This window comes from Chrysemys picta, chromosome 6 (genome assembly GCF_011386835.1).
Source record: "Chrysemys picta bellii isolate R12L10 chromosome 6, ASM1138683v2, whole genome shotgun sequence".
Taxonomy (NCBI): domain Eukaryota; kingdom Metazoa; phylum Chordata; order Testudines; family Emydidae; genus Chrysemys; species Chrysemys picta.
Window position 1 is genome coordinate 22083903 of NC_088796.1, and position 16401 is coordinate 22100303.

Consider the following 16401-nt stretch of genomic DNA (forward strand, 5'->3'; position numbering starts at 1 on the left):
GTCCAGCTATTCAGCGGCAATTCAGCGGACCGTCCCTCACTCCTGCTCGGAGCGAAGGACCTCCCACCGAATTGCTGCCGCAGATCGCGATCGTGGCTTTTTTTTTTTTGACTGCTTGGGGCGGCCAAAACCCTGGAGCTGGCCCTGCGTACCTGTTTCTCCACCCCACTGAGCCTCAACCAGCTGCACCTGTATCCCCACCCCATTGAGCCCCACTCTCCCAGCATCTGGACCCACCACACCCCGACCCCCTGCTGAGCTCTATCCCCCCCACAATCAGCCCACCCCTCGCTGAGTTCAAAACACCTTCACCTGGACCCCCCTGCACAGTCCCATTACCGTTGCACCCAGAACTCCCCAACAAACCCCTTTGCATCCAGATCCCGCCCCACACCCGGATCCCTCACTGAGCTGCTCACACCCAGATTGCCCCACCCAGAACCCTCTCAACCCCACTTGGATCCCCCGCCACTAAGCCTCTTCACACTTGGATCCTGCCTTGCTGAGCTTGCTTGCCTACACCTGGTGCACCTGGCATGGAGGGGCAGGGCCCTCAGGAGTTTCTGGGGCAGGCCTGGTCCTTGTGCTGTGTCAGGGTTGGGTACAGCTTCACCGCTGAGTCAGTGTCCTGGGGGAGAGCTGTACAGTGACCTCCCATCTTTGTGCAGTCAGTGGCCTGTGCTCCCCAGTGCCATGCTGGACTCTCCACACTTATTTGACAAATAAAATTTGCAGAATTTTAAAATATTGCGTGCAGAATTTTTAATTTTTTGGCACAGAATGCCCTCAAGAGTAATGAGATAAAGGCAACCTAGATAGGCAGGGCCTAGGCATTAAAGTTATTGTACATGCCTCTGTTAGAAGGCCTTGTTTTCTGTTTGCTAACCTTTCCCTCCATGCATACGTGCCTTATTCTCGTACAATAATTCTAAGTCCAGAAAGTCACTCCTGATCAGCCAGTATGTTTTGCTATAGACAAGACTTAATTACCAATAGAGATAAGCACACAAGCTTAAGTGTTTACAATACCCACCAAATCTGAGAGCAGGATACTTAGTACAGGATTTGATGCCAGGTTTCTCAACTGGAAACAAATAACTGGGCAATTAATATTACTTCTAACGAGAGCTGGTTGGAAAATGGAATTTCTGTTCTGTGGGAAACTGCAACATTTCAAAATTTGTTGTTCCAAATCAGAAAGAAAAGCTAAAATTTCCAACTTTCCCACACAACAGAAATGCCTAAAACTTTTCATTCTAAACCATCAAAACATTTTGTTTCAATAATGTCAGATTACAAAATAAAAAATAACATATCAAGATTAGAATATTATAATATAAAAGTTGAAATGAAATAAAATTAAATAGGAAAGTCCAAATGAATATTACCAAAATGTCAGGAGAAAGTCAAAATGAATCACTTAGACCTCCTTCCACCAATATGTAGTTGAAATTGACATGTTCCTGCCAGGGCTGACTCTACCATTTTTGCCGCCCCACGCAAAAAAAAAGCCGCTCGAACTGGTGAAGTAAATAAAAAAGGCGCCCGGACTGTGTCACCCCAAGAATGGACGGAATGCCACCCCTTAGCATGTGCCACCCCATGCACGTGCTTCCTCCGCTGGTGCCTGGAGCCGGCCCTGGTTCCTGCAAAAGTTTCCACTTTGACAAAACTACATTTGTACTGGCTATACCTGTTCTGTGTAGGCTCAAGCCCTAAATGTTGTGTATTTGGAAGGAATTAAAGGGGAAAAGACGATGCAGCTTGTCAACACTGCTGGTTCAAACCCTTGTATGTGGAACTGGATTTCATGGTCTTATCCTAGTCCATGGTGGGCATCTGTCCATATCTCAAAGCTATCACTGAATTTGAGATGATTAGCAATCTGTTCGGATGAGGTCAGTGAAATAGCAACTGCTGCCATTCACACATGATTTTAAAACTTTACACTCAATTTCATGAACACAAGCCTCATGTGGCTGTGATTCATCAACATTGGTATGTTTAAAGTTACCCTCTAAGGAATCATAGAATCATAGAATATCAGGGTTGGAAGGGACCTCAGGAGGCCAACTAGTCCAACCCTCTGCTCAAAGGAGGACCAATCCCCAACTAAATCATCCCAGCCAGGGCTTTGTCAAGCCTGACCCTAAGAAGAACTGCATTTTTTTCTAGTCTCTAATTGATACTTTTAAAATATATAATGTAACAATGGGACTGACAAAATGTTTGTACCTTTTGCTTTAGTTGTAAAACGGTCTGCTTTATCTGGTGAAATTCCTTACAAGAGGCACAACAGGTTCCTGCTTTCAACACGTTGTCAGCCTTCTCAGAAAGCCCGGCTAAAATTAAAACAATTTCCAATACATTTTAAAAGGGCAGAAAACCCAAAGGAAAGAAAAGCATACAGCAATTGCAAAAGCTACTGTGCCATAGAACAGCCTTTGAGGTTTTTAGACTACCCAATAGTGTGAAAGGAAGAGAGGCTCATGCCATTACCAACTTTTCAATTATGAATCACAATGTAAGGCTGAGCAATTTCACAGAGGCAGTGCAGCCCACATTTTAAACGCAGCTGTTTCCAGTTAACAGTCCTAAATCCCCTTTTCCTCTTTTATATCTGAAAATGTTTACACTTGTACTTTTATCTGTGCATTTACACTAGGCCAGCCCTATAGATCCGAAATTATTTACAATCCCCTCCAACGGCCACTTTTCATACATTGTAAATTACACTAAACCCCATGCAACGTGACAGTCTTATTCAATTTACACAAAACTGGTCTTTATCAACACTGATTATTCTGCTGTGCAATGGGGCTGCAAGAGCAAACAGGGCTGAGAATTGGGATTCGTGGTAAAGGTTTACAGCCAAGTTAGAGAAAAGGTCACTATAATCGTTAGGTATGTAGGAATGAATCTGTTGCAGCATCGGCAGAATAACCCTGAAAATAAGCATTGCAACCTTATTATTGTTGGCCTCACACAGAGCTAATCATTTTAGCATCACAAACAAACAATTATTGTTTTAATCGTTGTCCCACATGTAGGCTTGCGTAATGATCAGCCACAAGAGCCAATAGTAGGGTTCAAACTCTGGACTTTAAGAATCGTGGTACAGACTTCTACTACTGGAGTTAATGGAGGAACTCTAATAGCAATAGTAGACTGTTTGCCTCTAAATGGACCAGCAGCAGCACACTTAGCTATTGTGTTATACTTGCTCATTTGAAAACATACTTTAGTATAATTGTTTGGGTCATGTTTTCATAAATGTGTTCTGCTTTTGAAAACTAAAACTGCAACACTAGATACAAACAGGCTTTCTTTTAGTATAGTATTAAGGACATGACTTGGTTATATATATATTTACTGTGTCCAATGTAAAAAAATTCACATCATTCCCCTTTGTTCAAATTTCACTATGTTCTTCTGTAATACATAAGGATACGATTCTGTCACAGAGGTCACGGGTTCTGTGACATTCTGGGACTTCCATGACTTTTTCTGGGCCAGAGCTGGAGCAGCGGCTACCAGAACAGCTGACCGGTGGCCAGCTCCAGGCTGCCGAACAACTGACCAGCGGTCACCCCAGGGGCCACTGCAACCGCTGGCCAACGATCAGCACTGGGGCTGCTAAAGCAGTGGACGCTGGAACAGCTGGCTGGCAACTAGCCCCTGGGCCATCAGAACAGCAGCTAGGGGGGAACCCCTGGAACAGGTGACCTGCCGTCTGCCCCACGGCTGCCGGAGCAGTGGCTGCAGCCAGCCTTGGGACCACAGGAACAGGGACAGGTCGCGGGCTTCTGTGAATTTTTATTTATTGTCCGTGACCTGTCCCTGACTTTTACTGAAAATACCTGTGACAGAATCTTAACCCGAGTAACACACCAGGATACTAATACAGCTTCACAGCCAATTGATTTTTCTGTAAGATTATTCTACCAGACTCCACATCCAGGAAGCCTTTTGGGATCCACTGCAACAAGCGGTTGTGCCTTTGAGAGAGAGAGAGAGGTTTATTTTTCTTATCTTGGCTTGTCAGATCAGAAACGTGCCCCCGTACCCTGTACTTCATTGTCCTAAAGCACGAAGAGGAAGATGATAAAGAGGAGGTGAAGTTAGCTGATCATCAGTATTAAGGGTATCAGAATTAGTGATGAATAGTCAAAAGATTAGGAGAATCAGACAAGCATATGAGTGCTTAGATCAGGGGTCGGCAACGTTTGGCATGTGGCTCGCCAGGGTAAGCACCCTAGCGAGCCGGGCCAGTTTATTTACCTGCTGACGCGGCAGGTTCAGCCGATCGCGGCCCCCACTCGCCGCGGTTCGCTGTCCCGGGCCAATGGGGGCGGCGGGAAGCCGCGGCCAGCACATCCCTCGCCCGCGCAGCTTCCCGCCACCCCCATTGGCCCAGGATGGCGAACCGCGGCCAGTGGGGGCCGCGATCGGCCAAACCTGCCGCATCAGCCGGTAAATAAACTGGCCCACCCTGCTAGGGTGCTTACCCTGGTGAGCCGCGTGACAAACGTTGCCGACCCCTGGCTTACATGCTTATCAAGTGCCTCATCTAACACTCACTGTAGCCAATAGGAATCTTTTCACTGACTGCACTGGGCACTGGAACATCCCTCAAATACTCCTCTGAATTTTATTCAGTCCTTTTTTCGGCTTGAAATACCAGGCTCCTTTGTGAGCTTTCCAGTGCTTCCTAATAGTGTACAAGCTGGTAATACCAGGAGAACAGCTTCCCTCATCGTATTCTCCCCAGATTCCTAGATTTAAGACCAGAAGGGATCATTACATTATCTAGACTGACCTCCTGAATCATACAGGCCATAAAATTCACCCAGTTACCCCATGCGCTGAACCCAATAACGTGTGTCTGGCTAAAGCATATCTTTGAGAAAGGTACCTAGTCTTGATCCGAAGACATCAAAAGATGGAAAATCCACCACCTCCCTTGGTAGTTTGTTCCATTGCACGGTTATAAATTTGTGCCTTGTTTCCCATTTGAATGTGTCTGACTTTAATGTCCAGCCAATGGTTCTTACTATGCCTTTCTCTGCTAGATTAAAGAGCCTTTCAATACCCAATGTTTTCTTCCTATGAAAGTACTGATACACGGAAATCAAGTCACCTCTTGATCTTCTTTTTGATCAGCTAAACAGACTGAGCTCTTTAAGTCTTTCCCTGCAAGGCATGTTTTTTCCAGACCTCAAATTCTGCACCTTCTCCCAACTTTTCAACATCTTTTTAAAAACGTGAATATTTTGGTGCCAGTATTTCTAGACAAAAGCAGGAATTACAGAGGCATGCATCATTTTAAAAATAAAAAGATAATTAGGCTTGTCTGTTTTTAAACGACAGTAAAAATGTTGGTTTGGAACAAGTATTAAACCAAAGTCCCTTTCAATTTTTATTTTATCCCAATGAGTTCACGCCCGCCCCCGATGACTGGACTGTGTTGAGAAATGTTGCTGAAAGCAACAACAGTCAGAGAGAAAAAACTGCCAGATTTCTCTGCTGTCTTTAAACCCCAAGCAATCCCATTGGAACCAGTGGGATTGAGTGGAGTATAAGAAACACTGAATTCGCCCCTAGTTCTAATATATAATCCAGTTCATCAGGACAACCGATGTATAGAAAAGGCCCGTGCATCAACAAAATATGGTTATAATAGTTGACTGCGGCTATCAGTGAGGTGGTCTAATAGTTGGAAAGGATCATGCTGCAGAGAATTGTGTGAATCTAGTTGGATCCATTAGTCTCTGTGACCATCAAAACACAATCCAATATGCTGGTGAGAAGAAGGATAAGAGATCGCCCTACTTCTGCTTCCCAACTTGTGCAAGGCAGGATTCCCCTAATTTACACCCAACAGAGGTGATGTTCTGACCATGAAAACAGTCATCCATCACTACCTTGTGACCCCAGACATCAGATCCAGAATGTGTCCACTTCTGAATAGAACCAGAATCCATCTGGGTCATGCCCAATGGTCAAGGAAGCAATGAGAGTCTGAGGCAGTCATCATTGGTGCAGATACTGAATTCAGGCAGAGTCCATCTTGTCAACCCCAGGGTTCACCATCACTTCAGTGGGATGTTTAAATACATGGTTTTCATTGTATAAAACTTGAATCTGGGAACTAAACTACTTGACAGAGTCCCTTTGAACCTGTCCCATCTTATAGGGCCTCCTACAGTACAAACAATTAAGTCCAGCTCACATGATGTTTTGTTGGCCTTCTTCAGAGCCTTTTACCTCGTTACTGGTGAGCCCTGCAGCTGCTATTGATAAGAAAACTGCTTGGAAAGGCAGTATGTTTCCTTAGCATATGCTGGAAGTCACGATCTTGCTTATGCTGGAAGAGAGAGAGATACTGCCAGGATGAGATCTCTACAGGGAGCTGTTCTGAATGCATTCTTTGCACAGAGATTGTTTAGCTTATCATCTGTGTTGTATTATCTGGGCTCAGACTGCAGAGAAGGTTTAGTTTGGCCTCTTTTGAGTGTGTAACTGTATTGTCTCTGCAATATGAAAAATGATTGCTGAAGCAGCAAGGCTGCAGCCCCTTTTGGTGCCCGATGTACAAATCCACAACATATTTAATCCAATCCACTGCTAGTAGGATAGGGCCAAAGAGTTTAATTCTTCTGGCATTGCAGAGGAAACACATTATTATTAACTCTCTGTGTAAGACATGTTACATTTGGAATTATGGTGAAAGATGTCAAATTTTTGTCTGTTTTTATGTTGTCTCATACAAAATATTATCAGAAAATCTGCCTTAGTGTTCCAGCGACCAATATAATGTGACTCTACTGTAGTTCTATATAAGGTTATTACAACTTAAATGTGTTGCTGTTTTATAATGGTGCAGGAACTTACATTTACCACAAGGTGGCACATAATTTATAGACCTAGAAGTCAGCTGCTGAAAATCCTCTTGTTCTGCATTCTGGCCAGTATTTTGCAGGCTAGTGTGCTTAATAAAAAAATAGCTAGGGCCAAATTCTGCTCTCATTTAGATCTGAAATCAGTGAAATTATTCTAGACTTACACTGGTGTAACAGAGCAGAATGTAGCCCTTAGATTCTGTATGCTGCCTCTCCGACTGCTGCTGGTAACTGTTTGAGAGATGGTGTCCTACACCACACAGAAGACATGGTTTATAGTGAATAGAAAACTGTGTTACAAACTGCTGTTTGCAGATAGTTGAAGTTCATTTACAAATGCCTAGAATATTTTGAACAGTCAGTAATCCCGAATGCTATGGACATTCCTCTATCAGAAAGCTTGAACTACAGAGGAAATATTAATTATAAAAATATCTGCAAGGGTATTAGTGACAACACACTTGTTTTGTTAATGACATCTTTATAAATTAAACAATTATAAATGTTTGAAAGCTACAAAGAGCAATCACAGATTACTGGGATGCTCCAGATACATGTTTTCAATGGGACAAATAAAAATTACAAAATGTTTGTGCCTATTGTGCAGCTGGGGTTCAGAAGAGTAGGTGATATAAAATGTACTTGCAGTCATTAATAGGTGAACCAACTGTAACCTATCGTTCATCAAAAGATGTTTTCAGTTTTTTCTTTTTTTCCCCTCTGTTACTAAATTTTATATCTGTGGTTAATTTAAATTATCCCAAACTTTATTAATTTAAGGGCATTGGATGATGGCAGATACTTTTATACTTAATACCAATGTTCAAATAAAACAAAACAAAGCCCAAAAGCTCAACATTCTATATTTATTGGAACAATTTCTGATCTCTGTTGCAACAGTGCCATCCCATTAACTTCAGTGCCATGGAATTCAAGAGCTCTAGAGTCACAGATGGAATTTAGCCTACTGATTTAGATTATTAAAACATAAGTTGAATCTCCAGGTATGATTTTGGTGTGTGCCTGAAAGCTCAAAAGTACTAACATTGGGCCATCTGCTAATGTCCTTGGCCTCAGTGTAAATACAGACTAAATCCACTTGAGTGATTTTGGCTTTATGGAGGTCAGAATCTGGCTCATTTTCCTCTAAGTGAGATCCCACACTGGACTAAATTCTATTCTTAGTTACTCCTATATAAATTGGATTTGGCTTATTATTATGTTAGCTGCAAGTATTTTATGTGTTTCAGACAAAGTGGTCTAAATTAAGTAATAAGAGCAAGATTTGTTATTCACCCACTCTTCCCCTCCAGGGAGAATGTTTTCCACATGCTTCAAAATATTAGCTTTTCATTTGCACTCCTCTCACATGCAGACATGACAGTTCATTTAATGCTAATTACAGGGAAAAGGTACTTCCAGAACAAGCCATGGGAATTGCCCTGGGAACTCAAGAGTACAGTATCTCAGGGGCAGTAAAAGACTTATGCTCGCATAGATTTTTTTTACATTGTTACATAGTGGTCTAGTTGATGAGAGCCTAGATTTGCCATGAATGTAAAAATATTTTTATCAACACTATTTCAAGTCCACCGACTGAAGTACAAATATCTTCTGTATGGATCACATCATAAGACAATACCTGGTTGCCCCCTCTCATGGCTAAAGGAGAGGAAATCACCAAGAGATTCTCCTACAGGGGTTTTCTTCCCAAACATTCCATCAGCCAGAGGGCGATGTGTTTTGCCCCCCTGCAGAACAGACAGTGAGATGCCAGTCCCAAAACCCTGTGGAGCCCCTGTTCAATGGGAGGCCAGGGCCATCCATAGGGGTTTTCTAGACAGTGACTGTCCCTAGGAGCACCATGGACAGAGGACTATGGAAGCATGGTACAGCCTTTGGATAGTTCACTTGCTTTTTAGTAATCTAAGTCAATGGGCCAAATTCAGTTCTGTTACGCCAGTGTGCCTGAATTTGGCATTGGCTGTATTACATTTCCACAGCTCCCTCTCTATGATGGGTCAGTTTTCTTAGGCTATATTTGGCCCAGGATATTACTGCACGCTAGCATATACCTTTGTCTCCTTTGGTACAAGTCCTCCCATCATCTTCCCGGATATAGCCTTCATGACATTCGCATCTGTAACTGCCCATGGTGTTGACACAGATTTGAGAGCAGAGAGTCTCATTGCTTGAGGCACACTCATCGATATCTGAAGTTGAAAAAATGTTGAGAATTCCCCAAAAGTTACAGAGGTTCAGAGATCAAATAAGATATTTCCCTTAAGGGTTCCATTATTAGAAGGGATTCTGAATGGATGGTCAAGCAACCACAGAACTTCAGGGGGCCTGGGCCACAGCTTCACGTCAATTGTATTATAATTATTAACTTGCATGGCCCTTTACACATGACCACCACTTGACAGGTCTTTGCATCAAAACTTGATCCTGCAAACCTTGGCTCATGTGAATACTCACCCATGCAAGGTAGTGCTATTGAGTTAGCTGGGAGTGGGATAAGTCCCTGAATTAGGAGTTACAATCTGAATTGAACCTCAGAGGTTTGCTTTCATTATTTAATATAATTGCCCTGATTTTCAGTTTGATGTGAGAATCATGCCCTGTTTCATTGCCAAAGAACTTGAATGCTGCTCAGAGACTGCATGGGGGGAGGAATTAACAAGGGGGGGGGGGAACATATACAGCTATTTACTTAGATCAATTAAAAGCATATTCATACTAAAAGAATGAAGGAAAGTAAGAGGAAAGGGTCTAGCACCATTCAACTTCTTCTTTGAAGAATTTCTAAAAAAATTGAAAATTCTGCCTGTAGCAGGACACAGCCTTAACCAAAGATAAATGTGACATGTTCTTCATACCCACCTAGGCAGTAGGGTTTCTCTCTGTTCCTGTGTCTCTCCCGGTCATACCGGTATCCAGGATAACACGTACAAAGGACACGTCCAAAGTTATCTGTGCATTGCTGTTCACATGGAGCTTCTGCACACACATCGTAGTCTAAAGAGAGAAAAGTGTGCTTAAGGGAAACATTGATTGCAGGTCCATTTGTTTAGGACAACCGTATCATTTGATATTTTATCTCATCATATGTTATTGTTCATTAACAAAGTCCTGCTATGTTATCACAGCAGATGGAAGAAACACAAGGGAGATTGTCAGAAAATGTAACTAATGTTTTATTGGGGAATTATAATTCCTAGTCACACTTTTCTAGGGGTCTAATAATTTAAGAAAGGGGCACTTTATTTGTGTTTGCACCAGCACCTTGCACTATGGGATCCTAGCACAAATGAGGCTCCTAGGTGCAACAATATAATAAAATAATAATGAATATGCTGCTTTGGTTGCACAGAATCAGTAATTATTCTCAGGGAAATATTAGTTGCATAAAAGTAATTTGCTTTTTTTCCCCACCCCACATTCACAAGTGATGGAAGCAACAGCTGCTGTGTCATATACTATACAATAGCTTACGGATAATTCTGTGGCAAATACATTGAGAAAATGTTTCAGAAAGAAAAGTTAGTTAAAATAAACACATTACCTGCACCAAACCAACCCTAACTGCCTAAGCAAAGAGCACATGGTTAATAAGGTATCACCGTTTCTAATAATATAAATGTGCAGACTAGCATCTGATGCCTACCCTCTTACTGGAGTGTAGTGGAGCGTTTCCACCTGGGCCAGCTGGCCCTCTGGGGGTGTAGGCTGAAGCCCAAGTGAAGTTTTCATTCGGGCTGGTAACCATTCACTTTGCAGTGAGGATGCAGGCTAAATCACGCCAGTGATGATAGTCATCCAGTACCTTCCCACAATTCCCCCCAGAAGCCCAGAACCATAGACAAATTTTCCCACAATTCTCTGGGAAAGAATTACAGAGCGGCTCATCTTACCATAGCACAAAGATCCATGGGATATGCCCCCAGAAGTCTGAGTGACATATACTGGTGAGTGCAGTACCAAAGAGGACACAATGATTTAGGTAGGGCTTTAGAGTCTGGATGGTAACGCCCTGGCGAGGCTAACAAGGGTGCTTAGACCCAGGTGCCAATCACACAAGTTAACTCTGCAGTAAAGACATTCCCTCAGTGTGAAGGCTGATTAGCTGGAGAAGAAGGGGAAACTGAGAAAGTGGCCGGGCCCAAAGCAAGTCTGGATAAGCACTGCTGCAGGCCCTTAGAGGTTATATCAAAATTCATGACAATATTGCTTTATATCATTTAAAAAAAACTTCTAAACGTTTAATTCAGAGTTTATAAAAGGGCCAGTCCACTGTTTTTAACCTTTTTAAAAAATATATTATTTTTAATTGTCGCTTGCATTATTTTGGCACCAAAGAGCTGTAATCATGGTCCAGGACCTCACTGCGTCAGGCACTGTACAAACCCAGAACAAAAAGACAGTCCCTGCCCCCAAAAGCTTGCAACTTAAGAAAATGTAAATCTAAGTAAAATCTAAATGTTTTGCCAACATTCCAACATGCTTTGCATGTATACCATACTTTTAAAATTATTGAAGAAATATTCTGATTCATACTAGTGATTGGCAGCCACCTTGTGAATTGCTGAATTTTCCAAAAGATCAAATGTCATAACAAATTACTGATAGATGGCAATGCTGGTTAAATCCTGTCACAGTTTCAGACTTAACTGCACTTTGCCCCCACTCCTGGTCTTTCTTGAGGGCACCCTCTTAAGGTCTCAGGCTCTCAACCATCACTTGTGTCAGACAGAGAGCTACATCTTTCTCCCTCCAGACCGGGGGGATGAGGCTTGTAGCCCCTCTGTACCTCACTGTGATTTCCCCAGTAGGCCTGACAATGCCTGGCCCCTGTGGTTAACCTCTCTTCAGGGGCTACAGCAGTGTACACCAGTTACCAGCCAGTCTTCATACAGCAAAATACTTTTATTCTTAGAGTAAAAGCATTACAGAAAAAACATAAAAATCAATGAAAGTTCCTATATACATGAGAAAAGCTTACCCAGAGGCCACCCATCCATCCTATGGGGTCCCAGTAAGCCAAAGTCCTTCCAACCCGTCGTCAAGGGTTGGGACCCCCCTTGGACAGAGGACCCTGTCCGCTTGCTGAATCAAAGGAAGGCCCTTTGCCAGTTCAAGCTCATCCTTTTATACCAAAAGCCCTTTCTTTGTTTGCTAGCCTCTGGAAAAACCCCGCTTGAACCAGTATATGTAAGCCAGGAGGCGGGGAGGGGAGAAGCTCTCTTAAAGGGGGAGAGGTGGAGAAATAGGAAGAGGAGTTGTGGCATATCAGGTAATGTGTTTTAGCGGGCCTGATCAATTCATTGTGCCCCAACTCACTATGTTTATTATCTGTATCTAAAAGGTATCACATAATATGTCATTTGAAACTCACTGATCATTAATATTATTGCATGATGTATATATGGGGTGTGTATTAAGAGTTATGGATATAGGCAGGAATGATGACTAAAATTTGCTTAAGCCAGGCACGTCAGGGGGAGTTGGTAAACAGGTCTGCCCTAGATGAAGGAATACATATTTGCTTCTCCGACCAGCAAATGACACATTGGTGATTAATACCATCATAAAATGTATGCGTTAACACTATGTAAGGAATTATGGATTTCTATTGATATTAGCCTTTACAGTCTGTGTCTAAACAAAAGGAGAAAGAGGTCTCTCTCAGATAGGAGGGAACATCACAGCTATCTGTAAGGGGACTGTTGCCCCCTTACTAACATTCAGTGGGGGTGTTTTGGTTGGGTAGCTCCCAGCACGAAAAGGGGAAGGGTCGATGGGAAATCAGGAGCCTGAGACTGACAGTCCCCAGGAACAATAGGGAGAGGCCAATGCTCCAGATCAGCCTGATTGACAGGGCGGGCAGGCTAATCAGGGAGTCAGGAGGCCAGGGGGGTCCCGTCCTCCGTGTGAACTGGAATTGCCTGGGTCAGACAGAGTGGGGCCGAGCTAAGGAGAAAGCAGGGGCCCAAGCTGAGCTGGAGAGCAGAACCGTGCCAGATCCAGAGGGGCCAGAGACACAGCCCAGGGAGAGCAGATCCTGTGCTGGGAGCAGAGCTGCAGCCACAGAGCCAGGTGTGGTGAGCAAGTGGGGCCAGCCAAGGGGGGACGTTGGGCAAAGGGCCAGCACAGAAAGACACCCCTAGCCAAGGGCTCTTGCAGGCCAGACCAGGAGGGGACCGTAACCTGACGGGAGGCTGACGCTGGGAAGAAGGGTCCCACCACTCAAAGCCCGGAGGTGTGTGACCACCACCATTGCAAGTGTCCAACCTGCAGCATACCTGCAGCACAGCCAGGGCCTGAGAAGGAAATCTGGGACCTACAAGGAACAGACTGCGAAGTGCCCTGATGTCCAGAGACACTGTTTGTGATGTTCCCTGCCACAGAGCAGGGTGATGTGTTTTCCTTTAACTTCTTCCATTTTTCCTTATTCTTTTCTTTAGATTAATTGTTAATTAAACAACTTGTATTTGCTTTAAATTGTATGGAATAATCAGTGGGTCAGGGAGGTGCCCAGTGCAGAGAGGGTACCCCGGAGTGGGGTCACCCTAGCCCCTGTCCTAGGTGACCACAGCAGGGTTGGGGGTTAAGCCCCCCAGGAATCCTGGGCCCAGCCTTGTCGGGGTTTACGAGGACTCTGCCAGACAGGAGAGTGGAAGGGGAGACCTCAAGGGCAGGGAGGCCTCTGGGTAAAGGGAGTGGGAGCGAGGACTCAGATCCTTTCGCTAGCCCACTTCACCGGGGTAGTGCAGAAGCTAGGAAAGTTCCCCACAATAGCGGGACCATTCCCCGGCTTACATAATTGGCGTCACAAACAGGATCCTATCCTCAGGGTCCACCCCATTGGTTTACTGGTTGAGTTCTAGGCCTGGTTGAGCCACCTACCATGGCTGGAATTGAAGAACTACGAACCCAGTTTGCTGAACTTCAGCGCAGATTATCAGACCAAGCGGAGGCATTACAACAAGCTAGAACTGAACAGAGAGAAGCCTTATCGCTGGCCAAGGCAGTAATAGAACAACAGACAGCAGAAGCTAAGAAACCCCCTACTATTTAAGTCCCACGGGAGCGGAAGGTCACGGAGTTTGGTGGCTTCCCGACTAGACCAGGAGACATTACAGTAGAGGAGTGGGTGAAGTCTGTGAAGGCGGCTCTGTGTGTGCTAAGAGTACCTGAAGAAGATCATGTGGACTTCATAGAGGAGCACCTCAAGGGCCAGGCCAAGGCCACAGTAAAGTTCATGGCAGTGGCAGACAAGAAAGATGTGGAAAAGGTATTTGAACTCCTCCTAGAAGTGTATGGAGACAAGGTACCTATTGGAACCCGACTAAAGGAGTTTTTTGAGAGAAAGCAGGAGCCTGGTAAAACCGTCCGGGCATACGCATATGACCTCCAGGAGAGAATGAGCAAAGTGGAGCAGCGAGACCCTCAGCAAGTTCCAGACCCAGATACGGTTCTGAAAGAGCAGTTAGTGCTGGGGCTCCAGGATGACTCCCTCCGACGTGAAATGAAAAGGAGGTTTAAAGAAGAGCCCAGTAAGAAGTTCAGTGAACTCATGCAGGCTGCCATTATGTGGTCAGAAGAAGAGGAAGTTCCTGTGGCAGAGGCGGCCAAGCCTAACCCCCATACACGAAGTGGGGGCCTAGTGAATGCAGCTGCTGGGGAAAAGGCCCTGCCCCAAACAGAGCTAACATTGGAAAGCTTAAGTGAAGCTGTCCAAAAACTGGCGGTCCAACAGGGGGAGATGCTAAAAGTGATGACCGAGTTGATGCCCGGTGTGGTCACGGTTAGGAAAAGCCATGATGGTGACGCTCACTCCCATAGCTAATTCCCCCCCATACACACAATCTCTTTAAGGACCCTTAAGGAGCTTCGGAATTGAGTCTAAGACTGAACACAGTCTTTGATCCAGGCTACAAGCATGTGTGCTTTGCTTTAGCTGAGCCCAGAGAAGGAAGAGAGAATGGAATTGTCAACCATGAATAGTAAGACAGAGAGAGAGGAAGTTCTGGAGAAAAGATGAAAAGTTCTATTTTTGACATGTTTGGTTTGAGAAAGTGGGGCAGAAGGAGATGTCAGAGAGGCAACTGTAGTAATAAAAATAGTACTTAGTACTCAGTCTCAAATTGCTTTTCTAAATATTATTATCCCCATTCTACAGATGGGGAAGCTGAGGCACAGAGATGTACGATACCTTGTCTGAGGCTTAGATATGTATAGAACCCACTCTCATACCACTGGACTGCATTGCCTTCTATCTGGATATGTGGGAATTAGAGGGTAGAACAGGGAAGGGAGAATGGATGGAAACGACAGGAAGGAGGTTGAAGACCAATGACAATGCCATTGCCTTAGGGAGGAGAGACTATTTAAAAAACACATGCCCCAGAAGGAGAACCAAGTCTTTCTGCTGCATACATAATAGAGTAGATGGAGCAGGGTCTGCCTGAGCTCCCAAGCCCTTCCTTGTACTTACTGCTAGTTGCACAGGAAGACGGTACTACAATTGCTTTTTTGGTGTTGTGATTTGCCAGTAATGGCTAAAAGGCAAAGATATACTTTAATAAGGAAACTAACAACCTGAGACATCTGTAATATACGTATGTGCCTGTGACGAGATCTGCATTTCAAGCACACTCATACTGCCAAGATTACGATGGAACGATGTGCGGGGAGCGGTTACATTTTAACAGAGTAAGTTAAAAGAGTGTTTCTCCGAAACATAGTGTTTCTAGTTTATACGCTATTGCCCCAGACAGTTTCAGCTGTTTCCGCTGTTCCTTTGGTCTGTGAAATTCAAGGTGAAACTCAGGTCAGGTTGAGAGGGGGCTAACGGAGGATACAAAGAGGGCTGAGGTGGACGTAGAGAAACCACAGCCAGCAAACAAGTGAATTTAAAGGAAGAAATTCTCCACGCTTGTTAAGATCCAGAGCCCAGGGAGAGCTTGACTAAAGTCAATGGAGTCATAATTAAAAGCTACTTTCAGGTTCACCTAAATCTGAATAGGTCAAAACTAGAAACACCAATTCTCTTTTGTTGTGGCTTTTTTGTTATCCATACCCCTGTTTCTTCTCCCACAATCTCCGTGATGCTTAGTCAATAATCACTATCGAGACAGTATATTTTACTGGAGACACCATCCTAAGAAAGCCAGAGGATGGATTTGCAGAGAGCCTGAGTTCTTTCCAGTCTATATGGTCTCCGTTTCCGTCTTCCTATATTCTACAAAACCAAAAATGTCTTCAATCCAACACCATGCTTCTACTCAGTCTCAGTCTCTCACACTGTAGCTCACCAGTCCTGCTATGAGTTCCCTACACAAACACAAAGGCAAAGCCCAAAATAAAAACCATGAACATAAGCAGACCAAGTTGAACTGATCTCATTCAAACCTCACCCATTGTTGCAGCAACTCTGCTGGGTTTTGTGCTGGGAGCACTTTGAATTTCTCACCACATTGACAGCATGAGGATCAAT

At 44.1% G+C, this 16401-nt stretch overlaps 1 protein-coding gene across 1 annotated transcript in view; it reads right to left on the bottom strand.

Annotated features, from left to right (window-relative positions):
• CCBE1 (collagen and calcium binding EGF domains 1) overlaps nt 1-16401 on the bottom strand; it is a 181626-nt gene that overhangs the window by 20282 nt on the left and 144943 nt on the right. Inside the window, exons 4-6 of the mRNA XM_008163369.4 lie at nt 9786-9920; nt 8978-9115; nt 2236-2342 (exon numbers count right to left, since the gene is read on the bottom strand). Coding sequence (XP_008161591.2) covers nt 2236-2342; nt 8978-9115; nt 9786-9920 — 380 coding nt within the window. The remainder of the gene's footprint in view (nt 1-2235; nt 2343-8977; nt 9116-9785; nt 9921-16401) is intronic.